This window comes from Felis catus, chromosome A2, assembly GCF_018350175.1.
Source record: "Felis catus isolate Fca126 chromosome A2, F.catus_Fca126_mat1.0, whole genome shotgun sequence".
Taxonomy (NCBI): domain Eukaryota; kingdom Metazoa; phylum Chordata; class Mammalia; order Carnivora; family Felidae; genus Felis; species Felis catus.
In genome coordinates, this window is record NC_058369.1 from 3,777,643 (window position 1) to 3,790,406 (window position 12,764).

A 12,764-nucleotide genomic window follows, 5' to 3' on the forward strand; every position below is an offset into this window, starting at 1 on the left:
TCCCTCGAAAACGTACGCTCTCAACGTGTTCCTTCCTTCCTTCCTTCCTTCCTTCCTTCCTTCCTTCCTTCCTTCCTTCCTCGAAAACGTACGCTCTCAACGTGTTTCTCCTTCCTTCCTTCCTTCCTTCCTTCCTTCCTTCCTTCCTTCCTTCCTTCCTTCCTTCCTTCTTTTTTTTACAACTATTTTTTTTTTGGAAAAACAAGCATAGCTTTCCAGGGGAGGGGGGAGTGGTCTTGCCTTTCCTGGGTGCTTCCTCCGTAAATGCCCTGCAGCCGCTGGAGGGGAAAGGTTGGGCTGTTTGTCGTCGTGTTCCCGGTGGTTCTCTTGGTTTGTTTCATAAACGGGAATTAGACGCCAAACTGGGTCGCTCGAGCCCCAGCTTCCTCTCTCCCCTGCCAGACCCGAAGCAAGGGGAGCGGGGAAGGGTACGTGCCAGAGTCGGCATCCTGAGCGCTGCTGTGCTGAGGGTCCCGGAGGGAGCTGCACCTACAGGGAGAGGGTGACAGGTGGGCGGGGGGCCCCGGGGACCCCGGGACACTACGGGGCCTGCGCGCGGAGTGAGTGGGGGGCCTGTCCCCCCCGCACCCCCCCCTTCCCGGGTCACACGCAGCCCTTGCCGCGTCTGTTTTGAGCCCTGCCCTTCCTCGGCCGGACCCCTCCTCGGAGGTAGCCCTGTCTCTCCTTTCCTTCCGTCTCTCTTCTTTTCTGTCTCCATCTCCAGCTTTACCGATGGCACCACCCTGCCTCAAGGTGACTCTGAACCTCGCGACCTCGCGAGGACCAGAGAGGTGAAGTGACTTTGCCAAGGTCACGGCAGCAAGCGGGCCGGGCCCAGAACGCCCACTCCCTTCCCGTCTCCCTCCCCCCGCTTGGAGGCGTGCGCCTGTTGAGGGACCCCCTCCCCACCCGAGGGCGTCTCTACAGGCTGGTGGCCTCCTCCTGGCTGGGGTCCGGGGCTCGGCGGGGGCGGCAGAGTCGCCTCCCGAGGCCTGTGCTCCATTTCTAAGGACGGAATTCCCTGGGCACGTGCTCAGACGGGCAGGCTTTGTAGTGGGATTGCTGTCGGGGGAGATCAGAGGGGTGCGCCAGCTTCACTCGGAGAAGATCAACGCGCCCGCACCAGCCCTTCTAGGCCTGAGCTCGAATTAGCCCCACGGGGCCGCACGCCACGTTGGATTAGCTCAGCGCGGCCCCAACTCCCCCCGCGGTGGGCGGCACTGGGCGAGGCCTGGCAAGGGGCTCTCTCCCCCACTGAGGTGGTGCCGGCATCGCAGACCGCCCCACGAGGCAGGTGCACAAGTTGACTTCAGATGAAACAGAGCGAGAGAGATTTAGAACCCGTTTTGAACGGCCGGGAGCCTGGGTGCGCTGAACTGGGTCTCCGCCAGCTGTCTGGGCCACCCGCCTGCCGAGAGCTCAGCTTCCCCGGGAACTGTCGGCTCCCCCCAGAAGCATCTAGCGGGGAGCGGCTTCTGTGGAGTGTGGAAGAGGGGAGAGGGCCCCCGGGCTCCCAGATGCACTGCGTACAGGGGGAGGGGCCTCTTCTGAAGCCCCGGCCGGGGACGCCTTTGTCTGCATTACCGTCAGCCGTGAGCCACCTTGCGTGGCTCGGGTGCCTTCTGTGTGGGGAGCACGCGGTCGGCTGCAGCGGTTATCCGGGAGCCCGAGGGGAGGTGGCCGGAGGCAGGGCCGGGGTGAGGGCGGGGGCGTGAGGAAGAGGGCCGGAGCGGGCTGCCGCGACCCGCCCGGGCTGGAGGTGGGGCCGGGCACCTGGCCTTCTGCGCCTCGCTGCCCCTGTGATTTATGGCCCCAGACGGGCAGGTGCGCAGGGCTCGCGGAAAAGTGCTCTGTGAGATACGTGTTTCCCTCGCTCTTTCCCCGGAGCTTCCTGTCACTCTCTCCTCTTCCCGGTGCAGAAGTTCTGGGTGTTAGAGTCGCGCGGTAGCTCGGGACGGCCCCCAGGCCTCTCGGTCGTCTCGTTTCAGATTCGACCGCATATGGTGTCCTCCGTGGCCTTTGTCAGTGTGGTGGGAGTGTTCTGGGAAGCATGCCTGGCACCGAGCGCCCAGTCTGTTAGTATCACCGTGTTGGTCGTTGGCATTAGCAGGCTGGAGTGGGAGACGGGAGGGCCCGGGCTGCAGACAGACAGGAAGACTCTCCCGGCCGTCCTGGTGGGCCAAGGTCACCCAGGTGGGCCCCAGAGAGGACAGCGACAGGTGAGGTTTCCTTTATAGAGAAAGGGGAGGAGGTGTGCCACTGTAGCCCCGGCCTCGCCGGGGCCGCGTTGTGCTGGGTCCAAGGCCAGCGACCTTGCCGGCCCGGCTGGCTGTGGGGCGTGCGGGAAGCAGCCCCCGGTCGAGGACCGAGGGGAGCCCCGGGAGCCGTGCACCTAATTGTTTTGTTTATGAAGCGCTTCTGAGAGCTTCCAGTGGATTTCCTAATGAACTGGTTTGTTATGTCTCTCGCTGCAGCGCTGGTAATTACATCAGAAACAGGGGGCCGCGGCGTCTGTGAGCCATCGCGAGCAGATGTGGGCTCCGTGGCTGGGTTTCTGCCCCCGTCGGTGGGCGTTTAACGCTTTGTGGGCCCAAGTGCCTAGTAGCCCGAGTGCTCTGGAAGGTGCGTGCCTGGCCCTCGCCTGGCCGGGCAGAGGGCAGAGGGCAGAGGGCGGAGGCGGCGTGCGGGTTCGGGCACCCGGCTCTGCAGGGACGGGGAGCCGTCGGCCGGAAGACGGCCCTCGCTGGCCCGGCCTCACCACCTGGGGTTTGCTGCTTCCGAGGGTGCCCCGTCCTCGTGCGCGCCAGGGACCGTGCGGGCCGCTGGTCTGTCTGTGGCCGTTGGCTGCTGACCCGCCCGCCGGGCCCTGGCGAAGCTCCGCCCCAGTTCCTGACGTCGGGAGGCCCGGGAGCTGGTGCCGCTCCTGCTCCTGTGGCGGGAAAGTGCGAGGGTCCCGGTGCACGCATGCTGTTTGGGTCGATGATTTCATCGAACCGTGTTTAATAATTTTCCCCTCTAGGCCGGCAGCGCGTCCTCTCTGTCCCATTTGGCTCTTTCGCACGAGCGGACTCTAATGTCTGTTCAGTTTTTCAGAAGAGATGGCCTCCGATTAAAGCTCAGTGCTATTTAAATTGGGGGAAACGCGGCAAACGGGACTCGTCAGGCCCTGAGGCGGCCCGGCCTCGTTACTGTCTCGCGCACCCCGGTCATTTCCAGGGCCGCCCGGGTGTCCTGGGGCAGCCCCGGCCCAGACCGCCCACCGCTGGAGCCCCCAACGAGGGCGCCCGGCGTTCTGATTGCTGGCGGCCCTGCCGTGACGTGTCCACCTTTTCTGTGGCCGTGGTCGTGCCACCGGGGGCCCAGCACAGATCGGAGCGCGAGGCGGGCCGGGGATGCTGGGAGCGAATGGGGCAGCTGGGGGGCCAGAGGAGCTGGGGTCCTAACGCAGGCCCTCCCCTGAGGCTACCAGCCCTGTCGGCCTGGGGCGGGACCCTCGGGTCCGAATGGAGCGTGTGCAGCCCCGCGAGCCTGCGCCAAGTGCCCCCCCCAGGCCCTCCCCCGCCCGACTTCCGCCAGCATGGTCTTCCCGCTCAGCGGGGAGGTCCTCAGGGGACCTGGGCGCCTGCCGGCCTCGTGCCCTGGCCGTGGCAGCCTCAGTCCCCGTTTCCCCTCCTCTGCAAAACGGACGTTCCCGTATTAGTGTGGTGGTGACTTTGGTCTCACGTGTTGTCAGGGACGTCCATCCCCGCAGGTGACCCTCTTCCGTGACCTCCCTGCTGCCTGGGGACAAGCCGAAACGTTCTGTGGTGGGAGGGCCAGGAGGGGCGTGCTGAGCGGTCGGTTTAAATCGGAATCTGCATCGGGGCGCCTGGGGGGCTCCGTCGGTCGGGCGGCCGACTTCGGCTCGGGTCGTGATCTCGCGGTCCGTGGGTTCGAGCCCCGCGTCGGGCTCTGGAGCCCGCTTCGGATTCTGTGTCTCCCTCTCTTTCTCTGCCCCTCCCCTGCTCGTTCTCTGTCTCTCTGTGTCTCAAAAATAAAGACACGTTAAAAATCAGTCAGAATCCGCCTCTTAAAGAACGTGGACTTGCGCACACGTGGGGTAAGGAGAGCCGGACGAGAAGAGTGGGATCACATGGAGGTGGTTTCCGTTAGCAGAGTCAGCTGAGGGAAGTGAACTCCACGGTCACTCACGCTGTCATCCCATTAGTTTAGTACGCAGGGGATTCTTTTTCTTTTTAAGGGGCCGATTCTGGGGTTTTTTAGCGTTTACTTATTTTTGAGAGAGAGAGAGACAGAGACAGAGCAGGCGAGGGGTAGAGAATCCGAAGCAGGCTCCAGGCTCCGAACTGTCCTCACAGAGCCCGACACGGGGCTCAAACTCAAGAGCCGTGAGATCATGACCTGAGCTAAAGTCGGACGCGTAACCGACGGAGCCCCCCAGCCTCCCCAGCATATGGGGATTCTTAAGTACGGAGAAGATTGGAAACAACCCGGACACGGCGGGTCCCCGGCCCTTCCAATTGCAGGCATTCAGGGCCCCGTGTCCGTCGGGAGCGGCCAAGCTCCGCGCACGAGTTTTGTGTGTTTGCTCCCGGTGGAGCCCTCGGAAGCAGCGTTGGGAGGTCGCGTCTGGAGCCCGGCCCACGGAGACCGGCGACGCGTGGCCCGGGCTTAGAGGCGGAGGGGGGTGCGGACCCCGGGGCTCCCGCGGGCCAGGAGCCACAGTGGCTTTGAGGTCACTGAGGACAGGCTGCGGAGGCGTGTGGCGGGGCCGCTGGTGGAGTCAGCACAGGAGGGAGCTCTCCTTTTGCAAAAACAGCGTCCGAGGAAGGTCTCGCTTTTGGTGTTTTTACTGCACTTTACAGAAGCACAGCGGTTTGCTTGCTTTCGGTCATTCTGCGCGGGATCGGTGTGGCTGGGAAAGGGTGAGTCCTCGGATGGTGGGACTCAGATGCAGAGAAACAGTTGGGCGGCCCGGCTCCTGACAGATGAGCGGCGCGGGAGGGGCGGGAGGAGTAGGCGGGGGTCTCGCTCCAGGAGCGGAAATGCGCCGACTGCCCTGCCAGCCCGGGCCGGGGGCCCTGCATGCGTCAGCTCATCTGACAGCCCTGCGGCGCGCGGCCGGCCTCCCCCCAGAAGGGTTTGCTGTAATGACATTCTGCCCCCTCCCCGTCTCTGTGGCCCAGATGTGGCGCCAGCCTCCCGAGGAAGATGTAGGGGTGTACTTCTGGGCCTGCGGGCTGACGCTTTCTCTCCAGTTGGCAAAATGCTTGCAGAGGAGACCCTGCACCCGGCCGCACAGACTCCAGCGCGCTCCCTAGCCGGCTGTGTCCTTGGCGGTGATGGGGAGCCGGGGGGGGGGCCTGTGTGGCGCCCAGTCCCAGAGCAGCCACGGGTCGCTGGCCGCCTGCCACCTGCTGACTCAGACCTGAACCCGCCCTCCCACGTGGCTGGGCAGCATTCTGTGCGCTCTGGCGAAGGCCGTCGGGAGGGCCACGTCATGAGATCCTCTAAGTCGTGTCGGGCGTTAACGTTCATTCCCGTGAAAAGGTTGAGTTTACTCCGCTTTATGGCCCAGAGAGGGAGACCCGGCGTCAAGGTTGTAGAGCTCGGTTATCATCAGGGTCTCGTGTTGGCGGTGGTTCTGGGAGTCCCTGCCGCCACGTGCCCTGAGTGCCAGGGGCCTGTCCCCTGTCCTCCCCGGCCCACACAGTGCTGGGTGGAGCCGAGTGCTGCTGGGCCCCGAGGGCCACCCGCGCTGAGCCTGACGATATGCCAGTTTCTATTTTGTCACGCTCTGGGGAGAAGAAGCCTGTTCGTCCCCGCTTGTGGCCCCTGCTCTGATAAGCGGCGGCAGGCCTCCTCCCTGTCCTGTTTTCTCATTTTCCTCGACCCCGCAGCAGATCCTGGGAGACCTACGCGTGAACGTCGGGCTGTTTGATGTGTCAGGCTTCCAGCCTGGGGTGACAGCCTCCCTGCTCCGGGCTCGGTGCTCAGATTAGGCCCGGGGCCCCTGAACTCCACGGTCGTGACTCTTGTCATTTGTCATCTGGAAGTGACAAGAGTGCTTCTTGTTGAGCCTCTGGCTGGTGCTCTCAAGATCCCCGGCCTTCTGTGACAGAAGTCATCCCCTGGGGTGACAGAGGCCTGTGCTTATGGGACAGAAGGCTCCGTGTCGGGGGCACTGTGTCTGGGGACCAGCTGGGGCCCTGGCTGGGCTCCTGCTGCCCCCAGCCCTCCTGCCTTCTCTCTCTCCTCTCCCCCCACCCTCTCCCCTCCCCCACCGGTGCTCTCGGGGACCTTGGCGAGATGTCCGTGAGACTCAGTCCCCGGGTGGGCGCAGAGGCATCGCGGCCTGGCCCTCCCCCAGGGTGCTTATGTGGAGGGGCCGGACGAGGAGAGGGCACAGTAGGTGAGTGCTCCCAGCGACCAGGGAGGGTGGATGGGGCCCTGCTGTGCCCTCTGTGCACCTGTCTCCTCACGCGTTTTTATCCCCTCCGCATCGTAGCCAGAGCTGCTGAGGGCAGGTACTAGCGGGCGGCGACACCTGACCACTTCGTCCCTGTAGCTCAGAGCACACAGTAGTCGGCACGCAGGAGACAGGGCTCTCTCTGAGCTGCGAGTCCGAGACCCTTTTGCTCTGGGTTCTTCTGATGGCTTGTGTTGCAGATTCGAACCTTGGTGCCTCTCTTTTTAAACATCCTAAAGCCTTAGGAAGTTAAAGGCCCGTAAAGCACAGGTCCACACCGGGTCAGCTGTTCTGAAGGCTGCAGGCGGCTTGCCGCCAGCCCCGGGTGACGGGAGTCCCTTGGGGAAGCCACTCCCGCGACTTGGGCCTCGTGTGATGTCTCTGCTGGTAGGTGTGGCACCTTGGGACTGATTCGGGAACAAAACCCCACCCGCACGCCCACCACCCCAGAGGAGAGGAGAGAGACCCGCCCCGACGGGGTGGGTCCTGCCAGGCCCTCCGAGGCCCTTTCGGGCTCTGGCGGCTATGTTTCCCCGGTGAATGGCCAGCTCGGGCGGCAGATATGGAGGGCAGGGGGCCCAGAGAAGACGGAGCCTGAGGCCGGGCCTCTGCGCGCCAGGCTCCGGACGCTTCCTGGCACCCGGCGAGAGCTGGATTCCGGAAGCAGATGGAAGGGGTGTGCAGCCTGCTCTCCTGGGTATGAAGACCAGGACCGCAGTAAGTCCTCACGAGGACGTCCGTCTTGGTCGGCTCCAGCTGCTGTAATGAAGTACCGTGGGCGGGGCGGGGGGGAGGTTATAAACAGTGGGAACGGGTTCCCCACACTTGGGGAGACTGGACGTCTGAGACCAGGGACCAGCGAGGCTGGGCTCGGGTGAGAGCCGTCTGGCAGATTGTGGACGGCTGCCTTCTCGCCGGACCCTCGCGTGGAGGAGGTGGGGACAGGACGGGGCGGGGAGTGGGGGACTCCGTTTCACTGTAGTTACCTGCTGACGTCCCCGTCTCTGCTTGCAGTCGCGTTAGGGGTTGGGGCTTCAACACGGGAACTCGGGGCGGGGGCGGGGGGGACACAACTCCGTCCATAGCACGGAGTCTGTGGTGGCTCCCCCGCGGGTCCTTCGGCCTCAGGCTACCTATAAAGGTCGCCCTGCCCCCCACATCGAGGGACCGCACGCTTTCTGTAAAGGGCCCCACGCGGTCTGTGTGGGACGGCCCCACCCTGCCGTCGGAGCGCCCGCACAGCCGTGGCCGCGGCCGCGTGCCAGGAAAACCTTATTCATGCTCAGGTGGGGGCCTGCGTTTGCCCACCCTCGCCTCAAGGGACACTCCTGCCCAATAAAGAGATTTAGGAAACTAAGCAGCTTGGTCGGCGGGTCGTTGGGCCCCACGGTTGAAAGGGCCCCGGTAGGTGTTTGACGAACGTCCTTGGCTTGTTCTGAAGATTTTTGGTCGTGATGGCGGCTTCAGTGTACTTGGGATGGCGCGTAGCGTGACTCTTGAGATGACGGACCTCTCCTGAGGATGGTTCTGCCACTTAAATGGTGTCCCGGCCCGACGGGCGGACCTATCTCGTTGCCCAGGACTGTTGACCAGCCTGCTTACAGTTCTGGATCGAGCCGGCTCTGTCTGGATTTCTCACTTCCTTGGGTGAGATCCCTCGGGGTAGGGGTGGGGCTGGCGGCTGCTGTCCCCACCAGCCTGGCCTTGGTCGGGGCAGGCTGGGCAGGCCTGTCCTCGGAGGGGTTCTGGTTTTGCGAGGGGGGGGGCACTGTCTCTCCTCTGCTGTCGTTTCGCAGCACGCGTTTTGCCCGCGTTGCGGGAGGGCCACCGCACGTACCGCGTGAATGAGCTACAACCCGGCTCTGGGAGGCAGGCTGTCGGGCCCCTCTCGATGTGAGGCGTCGTCAGGGAACCAGGTTCCGCCCGCGGGTGTGGGCGGTGTCCACCCTGCCCCGGCCCACACTGTGCCTCTTGGCTGCCCGCGGGCCGATGGAGGGTATGAGGGCACAGGCCGAAGCCACGGGTGCCGGGCCCAGCGCGGGGCAGGGAGCCCAGGATCGGGGCGAGGCGCGGCAGCCTGCGCGTGGACGGGAGGCCGACCCCAAGGCAGGCAGGTCCAGGGCGGGGATCTGCAGGTCAGGCAGCTGTCTGGGAACAGACCGTTGGTGGAGGCTGGCAGTGGGGGGGACCCCGTGCCACAGTGAGCCTCTCCCCGCCTCCCCCACCCCAATTCCCGCCTCTTGCCTTCGCTTCCTCCTCGGATCCCAGGTGGCCCCGCCTGGCACTGATGCAATCCCCAGCCACCTGCCTTGGCTGATTAGGGCAGAACAGGTGCCACTCAGCGTGCTAGTGACTGAGCCCCGCTCCGTGCAGAGCCCTTCCACGCCCGGTTCTGGGGGCTGGGGGCTGTGGGCCCTGACCGTGGTACGGGAGGCCCTGGGGCGGGGGCCTCGGACCCGGAGGGGGCCCCTCAGACCTCCTCCCCCGCATCGGCGCCCCATTTCTCATCGGAAACTAACGACACGGCCAGCCCGTGACAGCCGTGTGACAGCAAGCACGCTCTCTCTGTCGCCGGCGCCGACGGGGGGCCGCTAACTTAGGGAGCTGACGCGAGAGCAGCAGAGACCGTCAGCTTGAGTGACTCCAGCAGATCCTTGAAAACGCGTGTCCCAGAGGGTTTGGGGGAGGGATGGGGGCCGGAGGGGGAGGACGAAAACGAATAGGGCCGTTTGCTCCGGGCCTCCCGCCCCGGGCCCTGCTCAGAGGCTGCCCGAAGCTCCTGCCCCAGCCGCCTCCCGGGTCACCCCGGCAACGCCAAGCCTCTGCGCGTGCTCCCCGCTGGCCACAACGAAACAGCGGTGTGTGATGGTCCCACGGGGGCCGTTGGGGGGCTGGCACGTTCAGCCCCAGGAAGTCGCTTATGAGGGAGAGCTGAGGTCCCTTCGTTGGCCTTAGCAGCCTTGTCTCCCTGTGTGGTGGGCCGACGGGAGCCCGTGGGTCCGTGGCACCTGCTCCCGAGCCCGGCTGTTCCGCCGTGGAGGTGACGTGGCCGTGTCCTGAATCCCAGCGGCTGTCATCCCCTCCCCGGGTGCCCGTCTGCTCCGCTCTCCGCCCCCGCCGGTGACCAGCCCCACCGTGGCCAGAAGCGGGCCGGACTCCAGGCCGCCAGGCAGTGCTCCGTGGAGCACATCCACGTGTCCCCCTCCGTGCTGCACACAGGTGCTTTTTCTAATTACTTAAGGAGAAGCGATTGCAAAGCCACTCGATACAAATCCCTTAAGCTGCTGTTGATGGTGACTCTGGGGAGGCTGTGGCCGGGCCAGGAATCTGAAACACGGGCACCATCTGTGCTCCCGCCACTGCGAAGCCAAATTATACCGCCAGCCCTTCTCTCCTGCACAATTTTTCATTAAATGAATTGCATTTGCTGGGAATCGCTTGTCCACAAATGGTCCCTCCTGCTCAGCGTGGCGAGGTTATCGCTGTCCCCGAGTCCGAGCTCCCGGTTCCAGCCCCGGGAGGAGTGGGGGGTGGGGCCTGGGTCCGCAGGAGATTCCTCTGGAAGTTTCCCGGAGCCCCTCCTGCAGCCCCACGGCGCCCACCTCAGATCGGGGGTCCTCCACGTTCCCTGCTTCCGGGGCAGATCGAGGACCCTTGGAAGGGGAGGCAGCAGGCTCCCTTCCTTCTCGCTGTCGTTTCCATTGAGAAAGCGGCGGTGACGGCGACACGGTTGTAAAGGGAGGGCGAGACGTGTGTTTAAAATGGAAATAGGTTTTAAGCCACGGTTTCGGAAACGGGCTTCTCCTAAGCCCATTCATTTGACAGGGGGCAGAAAGGGGCAGGAGTTCAGAGTCCGAGCCACAGGGGCTGCGGTGGATGTGCAGGTGTCCCTGGGCACGTGTGTCCCCGAAGGGTGGCTGCAAGTGCAGCACCCCAGGGTCACGTCCCCCCCCACTCCCCGAGGTGCCCTAGGCTGCCTGCTGCGGGGGCTGGTTCATCTTCAGAGTCTAGACTAGCGGGCCGCACACCAGGGCCTGTGCCACACCCGGCCCTTCGCCTGTTTTCCTAAATCGAGTTTTATTGGTGTGAAGCCACCTCTGTTCGCTTACGTGCTCATCTGTGACGCTCCTGAGCTCCAGCAGCAGAGTTGAGAGGTTGTGGCGGAGACGGGGCAGTCCACAAAGCTGAAGATGCTCACTGCCTGGCCCTCTGCCAGCTCTGCCCTAGACCAGTGTCCCCTCTGTTTCTCTCCCTTGTGCCAGTAGGATGATTTTCCAGCCCCATCTCGGTCTCATCCCGCAGGTAAGTAGGAGACCAGGGCTGCCTGGGTTCCTCCTCTGCTGACTGAGGAGGGTCATTGGCTCACTGGGCAGAGCCCAGCTTCCAGAATCTTCGGCTGGCTTTTCTGGCCAATGACTCCCCGAGGTGTTAAGTGTCCCCGGGACACCTGCGTGCCTCCCCCACGGTGCCCAGCCCCAGGGCTTATGCGGTGACCTGGAGGAGAGAGAGGCTCCAGGAACATGTGGCCTGTGGGAGTCGTTCAGGGCCCAAGAGGGACGGGTCTAGACAGCAGAGGAGGGGGCAAAAGGGACGCCATTTCAGCCTGTCTTTGCCACACTCGTTTGCCCCAGCGGTCGAAGCTCCCAGACACAAAGGACACTCCAGCCCAGGCAGCGTTCCTCCAGGCCGCCCGGCACACCGTGCCAGCCCCCTTCCTCAGCCGGTGCTCTGTGTCCGAGTTCTCGCCACCCCGGGGCCGGCTGCTGAGCCTCCGGGTCCTGGCTTCCTCTCCCCAAACCCACGAGGCAGGGATCGGGACCGGCCTGTGTGCGTCCTTGGGCACCCTGTACCTGCTCGGAACCACTTGTGTTTCCTTTTTTGCTCTCGGCCTTTTGGGGCTGACAGCTCTTCCCTCTTCCTTCGTAACCTTTGGCGTTGCTGCTGTTAGGAAGCATTTCTTGTGCATTTTTACCCACTTGGGGGCTCGTGTGTCCGACAGGAGGGAGATTTTGCTTAAAGCCGACACCTGGGCGGCCGGAAAGTGGACCCCCGTGGCCTCAGGCTCCTTAGCTGCGTCTCTACGCCTGCTGACCCCGAGGCCCCCACAAAGGGTCTGCTGTCCTGTCCCTGGACCGTGTGCTGGGCGGTGGCTGTGACCCCACGGGGGCGGGCCAGGGGCTCGCACTGGAGGGCACGGCTTCCGCCCGGGACAGAAAGGTACCATCTCGTGTCTGAAGGTAGCAGTTCTAGAGAGGAGAGGGCCCAGGCCGTTGTCACCCCGCCTTTGTTGAGCTCGCTGGCCACGGGCTCAGCGGGTCTTCCCTCCCCGCTCCCCAACAGTGCACGTGCCGGAAGGACATGGTCAAGATCTCCATGGACGTCTTCGTGCGCATCCTGCAGCCAGAGCGGTACGAGCTGTGGAAGCAAGGCAAGGACCTCACGGTGCTGGACCACACCCGGCCCACAGCCCTGAGCAGCCCCGAGCTGAGCACCTGGAGCGCCTCCCGGGCCTCACTCAAGGCCAAGCTCCTGCGCAGGTGAGTCACCCGGCGGCCCGAGCCGCTGCACCTGCCTGGCTCTGGTGATGACTGTAAGTGACTCCCATTCTCACTCTTTACCGGGCTGCTGGCCGCAGGCTGTCCCTGACCTCCCTCCTCCCCTCCTCCCTCTTCCCCTCCTCCCTCCTCCTCCCCTCCTCCCTCCTCCTCCCCTCCTCCCCCTCCTCCTCTCCTCCCCCCTCCTCCTCTCCTCCCCCCTCCTCCCCTCCTCCCCCCTCCTCCCCTCCTCCCCCTCCTCCCTCCTCCCCCTCCTCCCCTCCTCCCTCCCTCCTCCCCTCCTCCCCCCCTCCTCCCCTCCTCCCCCCTCCTCCCCTCCTCCCCCCTCCTCCCCTCCTCCCCCCCTCCTCCCCTCCTCCCCCCTCCTCCCCTCCTCCCCTCCTCCCCCCTCCTCCCCTCCTCCCCCCTCCTCCCCTCCTCCCTCCCTCCTCCACCCCTCCCTCCCTCCTCCCTCCCTCCTCCCCCCTCCTCCCCTCCTCCCCCCTCCTCCCCTCCTCCCCTCCTCCCCCCTCCCCCCCTCCTCCCCCCTCCCCCCTCCTCCCCCCTCCCCCCTCCTCCCTCTCTCCTCCCCCTCTCCTCCCCCTCCTCCCCCTCTCCTCCCCCCTCCTCCCCCTCTCCTCCCCCCCTCCTCCCCCCTCCTCCCCCTCTCCTCCCCCTCCTCCCTGTCTCCTCCCCCTCCTCCCTCTCTCCTCCCCCCTCCTCCCTCTCTCCTCCCCCCTCCTCCCTCTCTCCTCCCCCCT

At 64.9% G+C, this 12,764-nt stretch overlaps 1 protein-coding gene across 13 annotated transcripts in view; it reads left to right on the plus strand.

The window, feature by feature from the left end:
* Nucleotides 1-12,764, plus strand: part of LOC101091764 (E3 ubiquitin-protein ligase UHRF1) — a 177,686-nt gene that overhangs the window by 133,052 nt on the left and 31,870 nt on the right. For all 13 annotated transcript variants that reach the window (XM_045044228.1, XM_045044236.1, XM_045044232.1 and 10 more), the window contains one exon: nt 11,810-12,006. In XM_045044228.1, coding sequence (XP_044900163.1) covers nt 11,810-12,006 — 197 coding nt within the window. The remainder of the gene's footprint in view (nt 1-11,809; nt 12,007-12,764) is intronic.